Raw genomic sequence first — 22,830 nt, 5'->3', positions numbered from 1 at the left:
GGTGAAGAGCACAGAGTGAAAAACACGACGTCTTGAACAAACATAATGTGCTATGCTGTGTACCGATGATTTGAATGTGCTCAATCGTGCAGGGGTGGAAGGTAAATAAGTAAACTCGAAACTCTTTGATTAATTAATTACATTTTTAAAAAACTAAAAACATGTTATGTTAGCACTCATTTTTTTTTACCAGAGATATTTCAAAAAGATAAAACTATATGACCTTTAACAAAAAAGAAAATGCAGCTGGACGCCTAAAGCAATAAAAAGAAATTAATGTCGCTTTGTTTTTTCCCTTCTCCCGCTAATCAACTCACCAGATTTATCTAGTGACCCAGTGGAGGGGCACAACACCCACATTGGCTGCCACAGTATCTAACTGTGTAGTCCAGAAAACAGTTAAAATTAGCTCCACGCCTCCACCTTGACCAGCCATAAAAAAAGAATAAAATGCTACTTACACATCAATGGATCAGTATCAAGTGTCTGACTAGACCCCTTTGTATGCAGAGCGAGTACAGCTTTACACGTTGTGCTGTCAACGCTGTGGTTTTACATGAGCAGAACTGTGACTCTAGTATTTTCACATTGTTTACTAGTAGACTTACAAAAGTAAAGGATCCCACATCATCCCCTCTATTATCAGTCAAAGATACTCAAAATACTTTCTTTTATTAAAGTTTTATTAAAAACACAGAGTTAGATTGTATTACTTTTACTCTAATCATATTTGTCTCTTAATTCCCAAATTACTTCCTGCCTCTTTTGCACCAGGCATTAAACAAATCTGATAAGAGTGATTAAAAAAAAAAAAATCAGTGCTGCTCACGTTTGGAAATGTGCAAGCTGCCAGGCCTTTGTGGCAGTGGCTTCTGTTGTTGCTGTGCTTAAGTCGGTATGTTTTATTACTGCTCGAGCTAGCTGGAGGGCTGTATGTTTGCTGACAACATGTTCTACTGTGGGAGTGTAAGCTTTGTATTACTCTTTCTTTCATGTGTACCTTGGCAGGTTTCTTTTAGCACATTTATGTACTGCTTTTACCACAGCACTTTGGACACAAAGCCTATAAAAGCAACATCTGCAGAAAGTAGCTGACGCTTAAAATGACTCATTCTGACCGACTAGAGCATGCATTTGCAACAGTCATTGTATCTGTACCAATATAAAAGCAATCCAGGGACTAATTCCTCCCGATGATGTAACACTGAAACATAAAAATAGAGCAGACCAGATTTGTCTTGCAGCAGAGATCCCTAATCTCATTAGAAATGCTGGTGCTACTCCAATCCTTTGTTTGATATGCCTGGATTTATAGCTCAAAACAGATTTATAATTAACAAGTTTTAAGTTATCTAGGCCTGAAAAAAGAGCTGTTTAAGCAGAATAAGGAAATAATAATTATTAACATTCCTAAAGCTTACAGATATATCACCGAAGATTTCTCTGGGATGAGTTTTAAATTGTACAGTGGTGTAAACATCAACACAGGCCACACTGAGTCTGAAGCACATCCAGTAGTTTCATTTAAATAGAGAGGGATAATGTCAGATCAAACCACACTCTATGAGACAAGTTTACAACCATCACAGCAAGGTTAAACAGTTTGAAAACAACCTGCTCAGATGTAATGGAATCGATATGCTGGGAGAGACTGGAGAAAGCAAATGATAATCACGCTGTACTAACATTTGAAGACACAAACTCCCTCCTATTTGAGCTGACATATATCCTGAATAAGCAGTTCAGACAAACAGCAAATAAAAACTGATTAAAAACAAAAAGACAGAGTGTAAACAGAAAGCTGGAGAAAAAGATCAAGGTACAAAATATTGTAATCAAAAACATGGGGCCCGTTCTTCGTACGTCGCTTACTACATCCAAGATCAAATGACACATCCAAGATCAAATCATCGCGCTAACTCTGAGCTTGCTATTCCGGTTCCCCGAACACACCTGTTGTTGACGATTAGTATAGCTGGATGAAGTAATGTGAGATCACTGGGTGGCCCAACAGGGGCTACGCATCGATAGTAGAAACATTGATCGGCAACCCTTTGATTGGTCGGCGAAAATGTCGAAGGAGCGCGCTCGGTATTCTTCGGCAGCAGAGCAAGAACTCTTGAGTGAGGGATTTCAGGAGTTTCAGAGTTTAATTAAAACGCAAGGGAACACTGCAAAGGCTGCAAAAGCAAGGAGAGAGGGCTGGCAGGAAGTTGCTGACAAATTAAACTCGTAAGTAATTTAATAATAACAATAATAATGGAGTGGATCTATATAGCGCTCTTCAAGGCACCCAAAGCGTTTTACAATGCCACTATTCAGTCACTCTCACATTCACACACTGGTAGCTGTCACAGCTGCCCTGGGACAGAAGCCAGGCTGCCATATCGCGCCATCGGCCCCTCTGGCCAACACCAGTAGGTGGTAGGGTAGATTTATCATATCACACTATATTATCCAATATTATATTACATTATATTATATTACATTATGTTATATTATATCCCCTTTCACATTAGAGCCACAACAGGACCCACTAGAACATGGGAACAAGTAAAAGTGAAATATAAGAATATTCTACAGAATGGTAATATTGATCACTTATATTGCTTTTCGTCTCTTGGACAGAGACCCTGAAATAATCTGTTTGTTTGTTTATAACAGCAACCAAGAAAAGGGGCAGCGCAAAAAAAGACAGGTGGTGGTCCTGCACCCCCTCGTCAACAAGTTGGTTAGTAAATAATACCCTCACGGGAAAATCGATATCTCTCTATGAGCACACTGTCGCGCTGAGCTAAAGGATCCTGTCTGTCCCGCAATATACGCTGGATTCTGAGGACTCTCCTTATCAATCTTGCACCTTCCGCAATGGGTGGCTCCCGTATACGGACAGGACATGGCTGCAACAGGCTTCCCAAATCCACCTTCGCTTTTATAGCCGTGGTCTCCCATCTTGATTACACGAAGTAAATTGCAATTACTACTCTGAAATCTGAATTACATCTGTAATAATCACATACATGTAATAGAATGTTAATAGTACATTTCCCTTTTTTAGGAAATGACCTGTATGTATCTGTGTGACATCAATAAAAGGATCAAGTGCTGCATTATCTTTAGTTACATTGATGTTATTTATTTATGGTACAACAGTGGTAAAATATCGCTGTTGCTTTCGTATACATGAAGCGGAAATACCTGAGTGGCCGCGATCTAATCCTGTTTACATAAAGTAAACCTGCTCCCGAGCAGGTTTACGCTTACGGCTCTGTTGCTATGACAGCAAGTCCCGGATGGGCTTCGAAGAACCGAACGATCCAGGATCACGCGAAATCGTCAACAGTCAAATCCGGCTAACTTACTTAGCGAGGTACGAAGAACGGGCCCCTGGTCTTTGCAACTTGTTTTGTTGATAATGTGGAATTTTATTCCGAGCTGAATTCCTTCAGGAAGGTTCACAGCTAAATTGAGGTGTATTGCGATTAGAGACAAGTTTAATATGTATTTAAAAACACCCGGGACTGTTGCTAAGGTTATCTTGATAAGATAAAACAAGTTTGGGTAAGACAACCCAAGATATATAGGTATTATATTCAGTTTTAGTATTTGCTCCATGCTGAAGTGAAGCGGAGACAGAGAGGATGTTTAGGAGAGCACTAACCTGTGGTGTCATCCCGTGGCAGAGATACAGGATGGGCATGTTGTCATTATCAGGCCCCTGGTCCAGACACAGATCAGTCTTCAGAGAATTTTTCAACTGGGGAAATGCACAAAGAAACAAAATTTAGTTTTTAAAGTCAGTACTATGACTGTGTTTACATGTGGCACAAGCAGGTAACACTATAAACTAAATGAAGTTTGTTATGTTACCTTTACATCCTTTAGAAATATGTGCTTCCATCAACAGTAGTATCTAATTTCTACAAGGTTCACGCAGCGAAGTGCCGAGCTTCCATTCAAGCCTGTCATAATTAAAAGACAACTCGATGCGCTCTTTTCTAGTACAGCTTGATTTATTCACCTCCTTTAATTTATTGAAGTAGCTACAAAGAAAACTGAAAAGAAACATGCGAGAAAAAAAAGATTTTTGCTGTCCTGCAGAATTACAATTGTACTCAAAGGGAGAATTCTTGACCACCCTTAAGAGTTTAACTAACTGAGCAAAAAAAGGCAATTATTTAAGGTGGTAAATTACATGTCACTTTATTACTCCGTCGATTGATCCTGGTACCATTTTATAATGCTTGCTGCAGCAAGTGTCTTTTCTTTGTCTGAGAGAAGTCCTGTTAGTTCTTCAATTTGTTACTCCAAATGTGTGAAAAATCGATGGTGTACGGAGGACACTGCTACAAGACAATGATATTTTCTGTGCTGTTTTGTATGCATGGTCAGTTTTATTTATTATGCTGGAGTATGTACTGATTATGATGCTTTTGTAATCCAAAGTACTACATGTCAGAGTCTAAGGAGCTTGGAAAGAAAAGCATCTGGACTTCTTTAAGTTGCTTGAAGACGTTTCACCTCTCATCTGAGAAGCTTCTTCAGTTCTAAGGTCAAATGGTGGAGAGTCCCAGATTTAAACCCTGTGGGAGTGTCCCCCTGAGAGGGACAAAAGGACCCCCTAATGATCCTTTACCTAATCACACGAGCCAAGGTGTGAAAACGGGTGTAGGTCACAATCAGCCAAGGTTTCGGGTGAGCTCATTGTGAAACCTGGCCCCACCCTATCATGTGATTTCCTGAGGTCAAATGGTCCAGGATGTGAGTGGGCGTTAAGGTGTCTGGGAAGGGATCTCAAAACTGGATTGTAGATGGCAGACAGTTGGTGTTGCAAGCCACCGCCTCTGTTCAAACATGGTCGTTCACAGTGGACATAGATGGCTTCTTTCACTCTTCTTTCAAACTATCTGGCTTCTCTTTCCAAAATGTGAACATTGGCATCCTCGAAAGAGTGACCATTGTCCTTTAGATGCAGATGGACATGTCAGAGTACTACATGTTTGATCAATAAGCCAAAAACAGTCCACGAACAGAGCGAGGAAGCTCTGTTCAACTCTGCACTGCATTATTTCTTCTTCCATAGGGGAGGAAATTATTACCGAGACAGTTAGTACTTCCTGATGCAGTGCTTGTTTTTGCTTCGAAAATACTTCTACAAAACTGTGTAAGTTTGGAGCTAAAAACCCAGAAAGACAAATAAGAATTACACTCGCCACTTTATTGGTTATACCTGTTAACAGGAAGCTAAAAACATGAAACATGATTGTATAACTTGAATATAACCAAAATTGAACAATTGAAGGTTGGAAAAACACTGCCTGGTCTGATGAATCTCAATTTGTGCTGGATCAGTCAGCATTTGATCAGTCAGAATTTGTTCTGAACAACACGCAAGCATGGCTCCAACCTGCCTCGTATCAATGATTCAGGCTGGTTTGATAGTGTGTGGGAAATTTCTTGGCAAAATTCAGGCTCCTTAGTACCAAGTGTACATCTGAGGAATGTTTCCAGCACCTTTTTGAATCTATGCCACATATAATTAATGCAGTTCTGAAGGCAAAAGGTGATCCAACCCAGTACAAGCAAGATGTAACTAATTAAGAGGCCAGAGAGGTTTACATCCCACAGAAACCATCTAATACCAACATCAATCATACATCTTCACTGTAACTCACAGAATATGAGGTTTAAAGCATAATTACAGGAAATACAGAGGAAAATGGACGTGAGTGGGTCGAAAGATCTAAACATGAATCATGTTCTGAATCCTCTTAAACTAATTTTTACTCTATAAAAATGTAAATCAGAACTGTTACGCTTCATGAACATGACTCAGATTTTGAGGCCCAGAGGGTTATTCATGTGCGTCATGACAAAGGTTGGCAAGATTGCAAGATACAAAGTGCACCGCAGGGAGCTCAGGGATAGTGGTTTGAGCAAGGAGTGAATTAGGCAAAGATGTGAGATCAGAAGAACACAGTTGCTCCGGGGATGTCTACTCGTATCTGATATTCAGTAGATCCACAGGCAGCACATGGCCACATCAACAGTACAGGTCTAAACTATTCTAAAGCTATAAAAACAATAAATATGTAACAGTAAGCGACACCTATGGGAAAACAGTCACGTTGAACCATCAGGACCTTTAGCTTTTGAAAGATGATGCATGAAACATGTTTCAGAAAATATGTGGGTGGAGTATTGTTACAAGAGAGATTTAAAAATGAAATCCTTCAGATTTGATTGGACTGCTCTAATGTGTGCACAGCAAATACAAAGCTGGATAGGAACAGGAATTAGATACAAAGCTGTAGAGGACAAGATGAGGGAGAAATAAATAGACCTGAAACACGTGAATTGAAAATGTGAGGACATTTTTGGCTGTCGAAATAAAAATGATCAGCTTACCACTTTGGTCAAGACTATGAACCCATGCTCAGAGGTTTAAAACACTACAGATGTGTTTTATGATTGAGCAACATCTTGTTTCTGTTAATTAATGCCGCAACATGACAACAATTAAAAAAATAGCCTACAACCCAACCCGATATCACTGCAAAGCGTGTAACAGAAACACCGGGCCACCGTTTCCATTTTATGCTTTGCTTCTTCAAAGTGTGAAATGGACACGCATGCAGAAGTTTCCATAACAGCAGGCGGAGATAATATATTTAAAGCCAAGAAGTCACTAATGAGCAAGGAAGGTATGAAATACATTCCAGGGTCCTTAATCACTGCAAACAATTAAGATAGGCGGCTAATATGTATTTATAGGGCTGTGCGATATGACAAAAATCTCATATCATAAGACGTTTATCGTCCTGACAACAATATAAATCACAAAAATGTAATATTTTCTGTAAATTCTGTGACGCTCGGGCAACTCGACTTGCGTGAAGTTTTTCCAGCTGGGCGTCCTTTATCTGGATTCGAGTGTTTTAACCGATGCATGAAACTATACATTTTCTTTCAAAGTTTGAGTCTAAGGTTTATTTTTTAGCACCTAACAGTTCTTTTTCTTTTTTCTTTTTTTTCTTCTCATCCGTAAACTCTCTGCATACTCTTTCACGTGATTCAGTTTTATTTGAAAAGTCTCAACAGGATCTTGAGCTTTATTGTGAAAGGTTTAGTAGAAAACAAACAAGCGGACAGCGGAGCCACGCGATGGTTTTACCATCATTGTTGCTAACAACAACATGTAAAAACAGGCACTTGTCCGTGTGGTTATATTAAATATAAGAGAAAGAGAGAACTTTAAGAAATTAATATAGCCACTACAATGACCATCAAAATGATGAAAAAATATTGCTGTAAACAGTTTATTTTACGACACCACGAAACAAACGATAGCGTATTAGGAAACGATAGAAGTTTTTATATCGTATTTGTATTTGTATTTGTATCTTTATTTATTTCAGACATAATAAAACAAACAAAAAAACCAATATATACTCGTCTACATGTATTTTCATTTACGAATATGAATATATGTGTAGATATACACACACACACGTATTTGTACAGACAAACAAGAAAAATATAATAAAATAAAACACATTCGTCTAACATGAGATAACAGTTGTTTGGTCTGAAAAGGAGTAGGAAGAAGTATGCACATACTTATTAACTCCTACCCCTGCTCAACATCTTATTAATCCCACATATTTACCTAATTCTCCTCATCACATATTCCACACAATACACAAGAAAACTTATATCAACAAGGCTGGCACGATATTTATAATTTAAATACGAGTTGACATATTTATACATACAATGGGTGATTGTCTTTTTCAATATCATATCCTTCCAAGAGTAATTTTCGAAGTGTCTTTATGAACTTGCCAATTCCTGAGCATTGCTGTAATTCTGCAGTAAAGCTATTCCACAGTTTTACTCCATAAATAGTTACGCAAAAGGTTTTAACATTTGACCGTGCTTTAAGAATCTTCAGATTCAATTTACCCCTTAGTTCATAGTCTCCTTCTCTGTCATAGAACATCCTCTGTATATTTCTTGGTAACATATTGTATCTACATAATTTTTGCCGTTTTGTATTTTATAAGATCCATAAACTTCAATATTTTTAATTTCAAAAACATGGCGTTAGTATGGTCTCTATATCCAGCTTTACTAATTATCCTGATTGCTTTTTTTTTAATTTTACATATTGGTTGAAGTGAAGTTTTATATGTGTTTCCCCAAATTTCCGCACAGTATTCCAAATATGGCAATATAAGTGAACAGTAAAGTACCCGGAGTGATTTGGAAGGCAAAAAATATTTAACTTTACTCAGTATGGAGACACTTCTTGACAGTTTAGCTTGTACATACTTTATATGAGGTTTCCAGCAGATTTTGTTATCTATTATCACACCCAGAAATTTTGTATCCGAAACTTGCTCTAATTCGACATTATTTACTAATAACTTTGCTTCGGCATCTTTTTTATAATTTCCAAATAACATAAATGTCGTTTTTTCCAAATTTAATGATAACTTATTTCTATCAAACCATGTTTTCAGTTTAATCATTTCTTGTGTGACAATTTCCAAAAGCTGCTGTAAGTTCTCTCCAGCACAAAAAATATTTGTATCATCTGCAAACAGAATAAACTGTAATATATCTGATGTTCTACATATATCGTTGATATAGAGGATAAACAGCTTTGGTCCCAATACTGACCCCTGCGGAACTCCACAAACAATGTCCATACACTCTGATTGATGTTCCCCAATTTTCACAAATTGTTTCCTGTCTCTCAAATAACTCTTTACCCACTCTAACACCACTCCTCTAATGCCATAATACTCCAATTTATCGAGTAATATTTCATGATTAATTGTATCAAAAGCTTTTTTTAGGTCGATGAATATACTAGCTATACATTGTCTTTTATCTATATTGTTAGTGATATTTTCAATCAATTCTATTAATGCCAATGATGTTGATCTATTTGATCTGAAACCATACTGACTATCCGTTATTATTTTATGTTTGTCTATAAATTTGTCAAGTCTATTAATAAAAACCTTTTCCAGTATTTTTGAAAATTGAGAAAGTAGAGAGACAGGCCTATAATTTGTGAATTGGTGTTTATCACCATTTTTGAACAATGGTGTTACTTTAGCTATTTTCATTTGTGTCGGGAATGTACCAGTTTGTATGGACAAATTGCAGATATGTGTTAAGGGTTTGGAAATGCCCTCTATCACTTTCTTGACTATTTCCATATCTATGTCATCAGAGTCTGTGGAGTTTTTTGTTTGTAATTTCCCAACAATATCAATGATTTCCTTTTCTTCTACTGCCGTTAAGAACATTGAATGAGGATTGCGATCAATGAGTCTGGTTTCTTTCTCTACCGATATATATCGTTATATCGAACAGCCCTATGTATTTAGATGCTAATGTGTTAATAATGTCTGTTTAAATTCTTTCCTGTGATTATTTTCATGTTGGCTAAAAATAAAATGTCTCCCTCTGCTGGTACTGCAGCCTTCTGCAACTTATTGTGACTTCTGCATGGAAATGGACATGGTGGGCTTGTGCGCATATTACCCATTTTGGCCTGATACTGGGTTATCCAGCCAGAGGTAATTCATCAGATCATCAGTTTATCCAGTCTTTTCTTTTATGACCAAATACCTGTGAAAACTAAACAAATTTTCATTCATTGCACTTTTGACTTTGTGCTAGGGCAGATTAGCGAACATTAGGCTAACATTAGCTAGGCTAACATAGTGAATGTGATAAACATTACACCTAATAAACAGCAGAATTTGCAGTTTTATTTATTGTTAAAAAGTTTGTGATTCCCACAGCTTCATACACCAAATAAAGCAGCGGTCCCCAACCTTTTTTGTGCCACGGACCGGTTTATGTCCTATTACAAGCATGGCCCTTTAAGGGTGAAGCCTGATGGGAAATGTATTTGGGATGTGTGTAGCGGGACTGCCCTGGTGTAGTTGTGTGGAGAGAGAGACGAGAAGGGGAAAAAGTAACGGTTAACAACAGAAGAGACGGAAAGAAAATTAGTAAAAGGAATATAATAACTCCCTTGGCAGCCAGAGTTGTGTCGGCGATGCTCGTTGTGAGTAAACTGTTTCAGCCCACTGTACACGGTGTGTTTGTGCGTTGGAGAAGAAATAAAGTTCGGTGAAGCAGTTTTCCTACGCCTCCTTTGATCTTTTTACTAGCGGAGTTGACCTGTACAGTAAGCTAGTTGCCGGCTACGAGCAAGTCACGGAACCTTCAAGTAACTGCCAGAGGTTTCCTTACTACGGTTCGGGGTCGCGGATCTGGCGCGGTAACAGTCCTACAATATTTTCACAGACCGGGCTTTAAGGTAATACAACAAAATAAAATCTGTACCGGTACCAAAAAAAAGATGTATTCATAATACATGGGAAAAGACACAGGGAAACTGAGTTAACGATAAAAACGATCAAAAAATAACGATAAAAATTGATAAAAACCCTGAAAACCATAAATTTCACACCTGAGCCTCAACTCTTGCTCTTGAAATAGTATGTAAAATGAACAGATGTAATAAAATTATTAAAAGTAAGCATTCTGTAGTGAATCTGATTATAAGAAGTGTAATGATGTTGTAAACAGAAAGTCAGTGAGATTTTAATATAAAGACAAAAATAAAAAACAGTAAATACGGCACAACAATGCTCTGTCCTTTTCTCTCCTACAGTCAGTAGGAATAACCCAAACAACCCATGAGCTCTTATGATCTTATGATTAGTCTAATGATTTTTGAACTGATATATCTTCTTGAGCCCCAATGCTCAAGAGGTATGCAACCCACAATGACTTCAAGTTTCCTTTAAGTCAATTCACTCAGTACAACACATAAGTGTGGGATATCATATCCTCGCGTGTCATGGCTGAAGAAACCTTTATTCACGCCTTTAAGGTGGATGACCTGTGATGACATACGCACAGCCCCGCCTGCACATATACCCCCTGTCATCACAGTCATCCCTCAGTTTTTACGCTCTTCACCTCACTGAGAATACCTCTGCTGATTTGGGCTAGCTAGCTGTTGCTAGTTAGCTCCGTTGTCTGCCGACTTGACGCAGTTGGAGCACTAACTTCGACTTTTCTTGTGCATCGTTTTGCTTTGCGCTTTGGAATGGACTCCAAACCTAAGCGAGTAAAGCAGAAATCTTTTGTCCACCCCTGTCCTCAGTGGTGCGGTTTCTGTTTTCACAACAAAGACCAGCACGATGCCTGCCCTGTCTGCCTGGGGATTGTCCATGCTAGGAGAGCATTGACAGAGCCGGAAGCCTCTACATTTTGTCACCAGCTCTGGTGCTCAACCCTGGAAAGATGGGTGACGTTTGTGGAGAAAGTCCTGGGATGGACGGCTGTTGCAAGGCATGACACTCTCCTCTCCAACTCTGGGGCCCCGGCTTCATCCGAATCCGAAGACGGATTAAATCACCCAAAAGCGATATTACTAAAACGTGGGACCAATACATAAATTTCCATCACAATAGGTTAACCCTCTGAGCTGTGGAATTGAGTGGAGAAAGTGGAGACACTGCTTTTCCCCCTCTGTTGCCGCCCAAGAGGCACCACTTAAGTTCTGTTCAGGTTGTCAGCCCCAGAAGGCGCTGCACTTTCCTAACACCGTCTCCCAAGCAAAAACCCCTGGCACACAAAATGTCTCAGGTTGTAACTCCTGGTTCGGGTGTGTTAAATGTTCAGGTGACCACATCAAGTATTCCCGCTGTTTTTCATTGTTGTGCCCCAGGAAAGGTGCCTCCAACAAAATGTGTTAATGTACATGTTACCATGTTACAATTGACAACGTCACACCAGCAGTGCTGCAGGTCATCTAGCTGGCTCCCTCAATGGCATGCTTGCGCCACCTCCCCGTGGGTGTTGCGAACCGCAGCTATGGGTTACAGGTTGCAATTCCGTTGATGATTCTCGTTTCCGCAGAGTCATCAACACTACTGTTGGCAACGAGGCAGCAGTGATACTGAGGGAAGAAATAAATGCGCTATTGCAGAAAAAAGCAATATGAGTGGTCCCTGCTTCGGAGACAGAAAATGTTATTTTGTTGTTCCGAAAAAAGGGGGAGGGCTTTGTCCCATCCTCGACCTTAAGTATCTATGAACGTACAAGTTCAAGATGCTAACACTCAGACAGCTTTTGAATTAAGCCGGCCCAGGTGATTGGTTTGCAACAATCGATCTAACGGATGCCTATTTTCAAGTGGCTTTACACCTGAACCACAGGCAGTTCCTGAGGTTTGCATTTGAGGGCATAGCCTATGAATACCTGGGTCTGCCGTTCAGGTTGTTGCCTGCTCCTCGCATCTTTACAAAATGTGCGGAGGCAGCACTCAGACTCTTCAGAGAGAGAGGAACCTGCATCTTAGCCTATCTAGACAACTGGGCTCGTAGCTTGCTCCAGACAGCAAGCGGCGACACAGCTGTCACTGGTTCTGTCACACATTCAGACACTCGGTTTCTTTGTGAACTTTCAAAAGAGCTCGCCAATCCCAAGTCAGCAGATTTCATTCCTGGAAATATGCTGGCTTTCCAGACATGCACGTTTGTTGCAGCACAGAGTGGCCTTGTTTCATCGCTCACTGCCCACTGTTCTTGTCCAAAATCGACCACGATGCACCCTTGGGCATGGACGGGCTGGCGCACCAATGGCCAGATATGCTCCTGTATGCATTTCCCCTCTGGTTCTAGAGAGAGTGCGTTGGCAGTCTCTCTGATTCTAGTGGCCCCTTGGTGGCCCACAAGGTCGTGGTGTGCAGAGATAATCAGTCTGCTAGCAGCAAGTCCTTGGCAGCTTCTTCTCCGCAGGGATCTCCTCTTCCAGACAGGAGGAGAAGTGGTTCATCCGAGTCCAGATCTGTGGCGCCTATATGCTTACCTGCTGAAAGGTCAAACTTGGTTAATAGGGGCCTGCCACCTAGTGTGGTGGCGACAATTCAGAGCGTTAGGGTCTCATCCAATAGAGGCTTCAAGCAATGGTGCCAGGACCGCCACACTCTCCCATTCTAGTGCTCTATTGTGGATGTTTTGACATTCCTGCAGGAGCTGCTGGATAAGGGCCTTTCATTTTCTACAATTAAGGTTTATTTAGCAGCTATCTGCTTGTCATATTATTTTTTTTTTACAGGGTGGCACCAGGTGCACATCCCCTCGCCATATGTTTTTTTAAATGGGATTCGCGTGACTTGTCTTTGGTGCTGGAGCCCCTTTGTGGCTCCCCTTTTGAAACCATTGGGTTTGTGGATATATAATTTATCTCATATAAGACTGCATTGTTTCTCGCTTTGGCTTCGGCAAAGCGAATGGGTGACCTTCATGCTCTCCCTGTGCATCCCTTCCACACACAGTTCTCTGCTGTCGGCTGCAAGGTCATATTGCGTCCGAATGCTGCATATTTTCCCAAGATCATGCCTGCATCTTATAACTCAATGGAGCTTGAGTTGCTCCCCTTCTTTTGCAGCTGAAGAGCAGAGGAGGATGCATTGTCTTTGTCCAGTGCGTGCACTGGATTATAGAAGCTATCTCACTGGCGTACAGCACTAAGGGCCTTGCTTTGCCCCAGGGAGTGAGAGCTCATTCCACCAGGGGGATGGCAACCTCATGGGCTCTTTTTAAAGGTGTATTAGCTTTATTTTGATACCAAGATTGTTTACAGAGAGTTTGTAATTGCAGAGAAATACTCCATTCATTTTGGCCATGTCATTTTCGAGTAGGAAGCTCAGAAAGACCTTTGGGTAGGAATAGGTTATACAAACTGGATTTTATGATGTGTTCTGTCATCTGACTGAACTGTATACTTTGCCCCCCTCCAATTGCTTGAATAAATAATCAATTTGGTGATGAAGGCTAAACTGTGGCCATCATCTTTTAGATTGTTCATATTACAATAAAGGCAATATCTTGTGTACTTACGGTCTATACTAGTCTATAAAAATAACAGATCCATGGGGCCTATTTTTGTGGCCAGTAAAGTAAAAACTTAGAAGTGCACAGATCATTAAGGAGAGAGTTACTTTTAATGGATGTGGCTGGTAATTATGCATGATGAATGGGGCTACTCAGTTAGCTGCATTACTAGAAGTAAAAGTAGAGGCACTGGCAGTTCCTTGGCAACTTTATAGGTAAAGATCCAAATACACACCATTAGCTATAATTCATAAGCTAGCTGTAAAGTGTAATTTCTTATGTTAGTGCATGGCATATGGCATGGCAATGTCACATGAAATATCAGCTTTCTTTATCTCTCAGTAGTGTATTTGTTATGCATGTGGAAGAGTGTATACCTTGGGGAGACTCAAATCAAATCAAATTAAATCTGCTGGGCTGGGTTAACTAATCAACCTAAATCACATTTGATTGTATACATCCACAAAATCCAAATAGGCAATTTCTCGCATTGTCTTTCTCTTGCGTGTACACACACACACACACACACACACACACACACACACACACACACACACACACACACACACACACACACACACACACACAGAGATAAACACCTATCTTTAGCATAAATAATACTGAAAAATTAGTTTGACACTGCCGCCTTGCCTTTGTATTTTGTTGTTTTCATTAGACAAGGTTGACAATCTGTTGCACGTAATGAACCCACATGACACCACAACTGAGTAACCCGTGAATGCATGGCACAAATACGGGGTAATTAGGTCAACTAATTCTGGGAAATTAATGTAATGAGACTCATCTATTCCCTTGTCTGTATCCATCCACTATCTACTGTCAGTTAATGTGGGGGGGAAAAAAAGATAAAAATGAGTGTGATAATAGTGTGGCCTGTGTGTCACTGTGGATTAGGGTGGATCGTAGTGATGTGGCGTGGGAGGACCGTGGAAATGCAGCTGTTTGAGAACACCTAGGAATGGGCAAATAGAAGCATTGCCAGCATGCCAATTGGGTGTTATGTTTTCTGGCATTTCTGACTGAAAACTGTGCCGCAACGCTCTCTAGAAGACTATGCTACAGGTATCTTTTAATTAACCTTACTGCAGTTTATAAGAAAAATCATAAGAATCAAAAAAATAATAAATACTTCAGCTGTGTAGTGTAGGCAAGTGTCAGAGTTGCTGAAGCAACCTGGTCTATATGAACTGTTTGTGTTCCTGACTGCAGCCATCCATATCCCAGCACAAGTGATTAAAATGATTTGCTCAGGCACGGTTTAGCCCTGCGTTGGCATTTGCAGACACCGAACTGAATTTAGGATGAAGAGAGAGTTGGCAGCTTACTACTCCGTATGCGATGGTTTCACTGTACATCCTCATATCTGGGTAGATGTTGACCAGGTACCAGCGGAAAGTTTTACACTGCAGCCTCTTCCTCAGAGCCTTCCTCTCAGACACATCGCCAATATCAATCCCTGAGTCCTGCATTAAGGAAACAGCAACACACAGGACAACTCAGAGATGCTCACGCAGAGTACAGAATTGATTACCTGTAGATTGTAAAAAGATGACTCAAATAATGTGTCATTGAGGTGCATTGTGCAGCCGTTTGTTGTGCATTTGAACAGCCCCTATAAAGTTTTAATGTTTTTTCTGTTTTGACTTAAAATCCATCTTTACTAGTCAGCTGCCACCTCAAATTTCAATACCCAGAGCTTGCCTTATATTACTAGTGGTGAAAAATAACATTAGATTAAGTGTATATTTAAAAGTACAGCTTTCATTTCAGTTGTTTAAGTGAATTTCTTGGATTTAAGATTGAGTTGTTTTTTTTATGTGTCACCTCTAGTTTACTTAAGTCCAGGGTTTGGAAACTTCTTCCACCACTCACAGTTACCATCTGCTGCATGTTGTCCTATGCATTGCCTCTAGCACCACCAACGCCTCTCTCAATTAAGATGAAGAGGATGCAAATATTGCTGATGTGGCTCTCCGTGGTTCAAAAACATCCACAAAATTCAAATTCAAATCAAATCAAATTCAAATTCAAATTTTATTTGTCACGTACACAGTCATACACAGTACGATATGTAGTGAAATGCTTGGACAACTGCTCGTGACCTAAAGAAAACAAAAAAGGAAAAGGCTATGAATAAGATAGGAAATAAATATGAAAAATTAAAAAGGGTAAATTTAACTAGAAAGGAATAAAATATAAATTAAGGTTAAAAATGAAATAACTGTACAACACAAATTAGAATGAAGGGTAAATTTAACTGGGAAGAATAAGATAAAGATAAATATATAAATTAAAGTTGAAAATAAAATAACTGTACAACAAAATACACAATACACAATATAGAACTATATAAGAATGTATGAAGAAATCTAAATATAAATAAATATATACACAATAACAGCAGCTGTACAAGTATTAACTGGAAATGAAGAATATAGTGACCAGTGTTGTGCAAAACCAAAGTCCAGAAAGTCCAGTGTGTGTGTAAGAACCATATGTGTGGGTCAGTACTGTGTGGTGGTGTGATTGAGAGACCGTATCGCCTGCGGGAAGAAGCTCCTCCTCAGTCTCTCTGTGTTGGTCTTCAGGGAGCGGAATCGCTTTCCTGACCTCAGCAGAGAGAACAGTCTGTTGTTGGGATGGCTGAGGTCCTTCACGATCTTCCTGGCCTTGGTCCAGCACCGCCTGCTGTAGATTGAGTGCAGGTCAGGGAGCTCGGAGCGGATGGTGCGCTCAGCTGACCGCACAACCCTCTGTAGAGCTCGTCTGTCCTGCATGGTGCTGTTCCCGAACCAGGTTAAGATGTTTCCCGCCAGGATGCTCTCTATGGTGCACGAGTAAAAGTTCCTGAGCACCTTGGAGGGCAGTTGGAAGTCTCTCAAGCGTCTGAGGTGGTAGAGACGCTGTCGGGCCTTTTTCACCACGGTGTTGATGTGACAGGACCATGACAGGTCCTGCGTGATGTGAACTCCGAGGTATTTGAAGCTGTCCACTCTCTCCACTGGGCACTCGTTGATGACGGGGGTCTGGTAGTTCCTCTCCTGCTTAGTGCTGAAGTCCACTATCAGCTCCTTTGTCTTACTGACGTTTAGAAGGAGGTTGTTCCTCTGGCACCAGTTCTCCAGATTCCTAATCTCCTTCAGGTAGGCCGTCTCGTTGTTATCAGAGATCAGGCCCACCACGACGGTGTCGTCAGCAAACTTGATGATGGTGGTGGAGCTGGTAGTGGCCACACAGTCATATGTGTACAAAGAGTACAGCAGGGGGCTCAGAACACACCCCTGGGGGGCTCCAGTGCTGAGAGTGGTGGAGGCTGACACATGTCCGCCCATCCTTACTGCCTGTGGTCTGCCAGTTAGGAAGTTGGAGATCCACTGACACATAGATGAGCTGAGTCCCAGATGCTCCAGCTTGGTGGTGAGTGTGGAGGGAATTATGGTGTTAAATGCAGAGCTGTAGTCTATGAAGAGCATTTTAACATAATTCCCCCAAAAGTGAACTCAGATGGATGCAAACTTCGGATGAGCACTATGCTCATTTTGAGGCTCTCAGAGGTAAATTAACACTGATGATTTCACTGTGTGGTTAATTCATGGGGCTAAAGCTGGGGCAAAATTTCATGCTTCTTGAGTACAGGCTCTGTTAAACGCCTCATTATTGACTGAATGAATTGCCTGCAGATGTTCATCTATTCATAACATGGATTTACATATTCAAACAGATTATTCAGGACAAGAAAAAAGATTCAGTGAACAAACATTTGACTTTGCCTTTGAGGGATGCTACATTTAACATAAGATGACACAGCGTGCATATTTATTTTGATTGACCAAATCCAAGATCAAATAAAAATCTTTTTTTTTTATGAAATCCTTGAAATTTGACACTAATACAACTGTGAAAACACGCTGAAAATATTACGTAAGTATATGTGAGTATAGCCTCAAATGCCTCAAATGAAAAGACTGAAAAGAGTAAATCAGCGGCATTTCTGCTCCAACATATTGAATAAATGACGTACAGCGCCTGTCTTTGCATTTAATTTTGTTCTTTCTGTATTATTCATTATTTCACTCCCAAGTCACACTATAATCCAGTTACTTTCTTTAATTAATCTTTTAAATTATTATTGTCAGCCTTTACAATGGATTTTCTAAATGCTAATGTCCTCATTTAAACCATTTTCTTGAATCATATTAAGCATTTATTTATTCAGTGGCACGTATTTAATTCAGGCCAGTCTGTAAGTCACAAGAAAATCATTTCATTTGAGCCTTCAGGAGGTGTCAGGGGCCTCGTTCAACTAAGCATCTGTGATGGGAGGAGAGCAGCTGATAACAGATGACACTCAACCCTCAACATTTAGATTAGGTAGCTGAAGACTGGACTCAGCCTGATCATCCTGAAATTTATGGTGCTTTTCTCTGATATGATCGCTTATTTGTGGGTTTGCACATCTGACTTTATAAATACTCCCTTTGGATTATGTCACAAAAGGAAAACAGTCAATTATGCTGTGAGAAATTATGAAGTTCTTGTTTTGATGTTATTTTTAGGGTTTTGGAAAGGAACCATCATTCTTTGAAGACTCTTTCTGAATAGTGAATGAATGCCACTAAAGAAGAGCTGTTTATTTTCCTTGTCTGCACACATCTAAAGTATCAGCAGTACAATCGTGTAAAAAAAATCACAACAATTTCCAAGGGATTAACTTTTTTCATTGCACATTGCACTACTGACAAGGTGTAAGCTGACATTCCCCACCCTCAAATCCATGTGTGACTTGTGCTTGTTGTCATTAACATGGTCACTGACCTCCAGTGGAATATTCCAGGCCATGTAGACGTGGCTTTTAAACTCATCCATCCAAACTTCTGCAACTCTGAGGGCGTTTCGACGTACGTGCGATGTCAGGTCCTCAGTGTAGGGTTTATGAGCACGCTCTATGTGGGCGATGCGAGCACAAGGCAGGACTTCGATGCTGCCTCCACACTGCCACACCTGGATTTAAGTATTCCAAATACAAAGAAAAGAAAGTTCTGTTAGTTTTTTCACAATAACAACCCAAGCTATTGTTGTGCTGTTTAAAAGTTTATCTTGAAATATTCAATTAAGTCACAAAACAGACAGATACCCCAGAAGACTTTAAGAAAACACAGCTGCACCACAGGCTGCACAGATGTTGCTGTTACACACTCTAGGGCCTTGTACCTGATGCTCATGCTAGCAAGCAGGCCCTCTATGGAGCACTGAAAGTGTCTAAAGGATACTTTAGAAAGGGACGAGTTTCAATAAGCTGTACTGTGCTGCCAGAACTGGCAATATACAGGAAACTTTTTTTCCTGCAAAGACCTGTGACCCATTTTCTGTTGTTTTTTTACACTCACAGGCCACCTTATCTCATTAAAAATGCCAGTATAATCAGCCAATGACAACCCAGCAGCTTAATGTATTTAGGCATGTAGACATGGTCGACACAATCTGCTGAAGTTCAAAGTGGGCATCAGAATGGGGAAGAAAGTTAATTTGAGGAACTTTGAACATGGCATCGTTGTTGGAGCCAGATACGCTGGACTGAGTATTTCAGAAACTGTTGATCCATTAAAATTTCTCACACACGACCATCTCTAGGGTTCATAGAGAAAATTACAGAAAGCAGCAGTTCTCTGAGTGCAGATGCCTTGCTGATGCCAGAGATTCGAGGAGAATGGCCACACTGCTTTAAGCTGGTAGGAAGCCAACAATAACTCTAACAAAAACTCATTAGGCAGAAAATCATGTCTGCTGCAGAAGACCACACCAGTTCACCAGGGGCGATCGTGGCTCAAGAGTTGGCAGTTCGTCTTGTAATCGGAAGGTTGCCGGTTTGAGCCCCGGCTCCGACAGTCTCGGTCGTTGTGTCCTCATATAATGAAGACCTCTGGGAGACTCAATGCCCTAGGGCAAGACACTTCACCCTTTGCCTACTGGTGGTGGTCAGAGGGCCCGGTGGCGCCAGTGTTGGGCAGCCTCGCCTCTGTCAGTGCGCCCCAGGGCAGCTGTGGCTACAATGTAGCTTACCATCACCAGTGTGTGAATGTGTGTGTGAATGGGTGGATGACTGAATGTTGTGTAAAGCGCTTTGGGGTCCTTAGGGACTAGTAAAGCACTATACAAAAACACAGGCCATACAGGCCATTTCATACAGACTAGATTAACGTTGTTTCGGGTGATGACTCTCAATTTCTGATGCGACATGATGATGGCAGAGTCAGAATTTGTTCTGAGCAACAAGAAATTATGGATCCATCCTGCTTTGTATCAGTAGTTATGACTGCTGGTGGTTTCACGGCGTGGTGGATGCTTTCTTGGTACACTTTGAGCCCCTCGGTACCAACTGAGCATTGTTCCACCCATCCAGCAACTGTTTGATGCTATCATGTCAAGAATCTCTGAGGAACATTTTGAGCACATTGCTGACTCTGTTTTACAAAGAAAAGGGAATTTCCTTCTTAGCTCTCTTCTGATGTTTACATCATACCTGAAAAGTCAGACTGTTACTCAAGTGCAAGAACAGTTTTGGAAACTTCACAGTCAGTGCAGCGGGCCATGATGACATCGAGACTGCATAAAGCACGTAGTGGCTAACAAGCACAGGGCCTTCATTATTTCTGCTGCCTACTGTATCCTTGACTGTGAAGAGGGAGTGCCCGTGGTGGAGAATGTGGATAGTCCTAGTGCCCAGGAGGAAAAGCTTGACTCTTTGACTCTAAAAGCTAGTGGCACTAAGTCCTCATATAATGAAGACCTCTGGGAGACTCAATGCCCTGTTGCAGGACTTTCTAAAAACTTTTCCCAACTGTAATAATCCCATCCAAGAAAATGGAGACCGTTAATGAACTCAGAATGCTGACTGAAGGGAAGTTTTGCTAAATACAATACATTTGTATAATGACAAACACTTCTTAATGGATTTCTGTTTTGGGAAAAACTTTTTAATCGACATGAAATGACACGTAAAATGGTTGGTTTGGTGACTGCGGTTATTATAAAACACACTTGATTTATATTAACATTTACAATTTCCCCATATTCTTCAACAACCCAATCAGAAATATGAACAATTTCAATTTTTATTTAATTAGTGCATTAGTACATCAAAAAGATTATGAATTTCAGAGTAAGAAAAAAGAAACTTTGAGTGGAATGAAATGAGACTTCAATCTTGGAAGGATATGAATTAGAAAATAAATTGGGCTGTACAGTTCTGCTGATTGCTATCTGAAGAATGTGAATGGCCTCTCAAATCATCCAAAGACTTCAACAAAGCAATGAAGATGTGTTCTTCTGCATACATGCTCACATTTGTGTGGGTTTGTCACAGGAGATGTCACTAACAGAGCCTGTGGAGGATGCTAAGAAATCACTTAAATGTGTTGAACTCAGCATTATCTCAGAACACCCAATGCTTCAGTGTGAATAAGCTTTAAATGATCACACTGTGCTCTTATGTGAGGACCAAATAGCACAGCTGACATCCTTCCTGTTATTTTCATCATTTTCATCAACCCGAAGAAAACACAAAAAGCATTTGCTGCAAATAAGCATCATCCAGCACAGAGAACAAACATAAGCTGTGGCATACACTCTGGATACAATTGGGGTAAAATTGACACAATTTCTGCAGATGAGTTAAATCGTCAAGCAAATCTGGTCATGCATTTACTTGTCAGTGTTGTTCTTTATTTTCTCTTAAAAAAGAAATCAAATTCAAAACAAGGAATTCAAATTCATGGTTGGTAATGAGGTGACGATTATGTACATGATAATGAATTTAATGGTTCCTTGGTGAAAGCAGCTGGAAAGCAGCTGATCACACACCTATTTAAAAGTTCAGGCCACAAAACCCCCTGAGGATCACCTTAGTTTATTTATTGTGTATTTTAAGGTGCAGATCAGGTTTAGCAGATTTCCACAAGTAATACCAAGTCACTGGTTCATGTAGTTGTTAACGCCTGAAAAGAAACTGCTCAGTTGTAGCAGCTGTTGCTCAATTCTTCTGTGTCCCAGAAGAAAACTAAAACACCAGATTAAAGACTAATATTCTCATTCATGCAGTTTCCAAAAGCAGATCAGTGGCATAACTTTTTCTTTCAAAGCTTAAAATTCAGTCAAGTGCACATATGCAAACAGATTAGCACACTAATACAAAAACAAACAAACAAACAAACAAACAAACAAACAAACAAACAAACAAACAAACAAACAAACAAACAAAAAAAGAAACTGACCAGAATTTTAAATCCTTTGTATTTTGCTGTTTTAATTTGTGTGTTTATTATGTCTTGAGCTGAGCAAATAGGTGGATTTTAGGTCCCTGAAAGCTCTAATGTGTCAGATATACTTAATAACAGCTAAAATAACCAAGTTATAGAATTAATAAACTAGCGTTAAATATTATATTGGATCGCAACGACTTACAAAAGTGATATATTTGTAGAGTTTATCTATCTACAACAACAAAAGGCAGTAAACGCACAGTTTGCATCTGTGACCAAGCAAATGCCAACGATGATAAAAATGCTGAAAATCATTAACAATCTTAGCAGGCCAGCATGTTAACGTTTCCAAATTAGGCTGTAACCCAAAGGTCAGCAGAGTCTGACTATACTAATATTTGTTTTTGGATATATTTGTTTACAAATAAACAACAAACTGAAGTGTTTACCATTATTGTTATGAATGTTTGAATGTCATGATATGGAGCTCAGTGATATCTGTGGAGATATCTTTAATACAATTAATTGAAATTCAACAAACAGTTGTTAGTTACTTTGGCCTGAGCTCAAATTGTGGACTGGTGGGCTGGTAAAAGTTAAGATATCACTGG

General features: G+C 40.0%; 1 protein-coding gene across 1 annotated transcript in view; it reads right to left on the bottom strand.

The window, feature by feature from the left end:
* The window catches only part of galnt18b (UDP-N-acetyl-alpha-D-galactosamine:polypeptide N-acetylgalactosaminyltransferase 18b), a 102,389-nt gene that overhangs the window by 7,230 nt on the left and 72,329 nt on the right, over positions 1-22,830 (bottom strand). Inside the window, exons 7-9 of the mRNA XM_085402246.1 lie at positions 18,777-18,962; positions 15,287-15,424; positions 3,662-3,757 (exon numbers count right to left, since the gene is read on the bottom strand). Of these exons, the coding sequence (XP_085258372.1) occupies positions 3,662-3,757; positions 15,287-15,424; positions 18,777-18,962 (420 nt within the window). The remainder of the gene's footprint in view (positions 1-3,661; positions 3,758-15,286; positions 15,425-18,776; positions 18,963-22,830) is intronic.

The sequence above is a fragment of the Rhamphochromis longiceps genome, linkage group LG1 (genome assembly GCF_057381845.1).
Source record: "Rhamphochromis longiceps isolate RC_006_pf linkage group LG1, R_longiceps_female_GT1.1, whole genome shotgun sequence".
NCBI classification, from domain to species: domain Eukaryota; kingdom Metazoa; phylum Chordata; class Actinopteri; order Cichliformes; family Cichlidae; genus Rhamphochromis; species Rhamphochromis longiceps.
The sequence above is the reverse complement of the archived record's forward strand: the minus strand, read 5'-3'. Positions and strand labels throughout refer to the sequence as shown.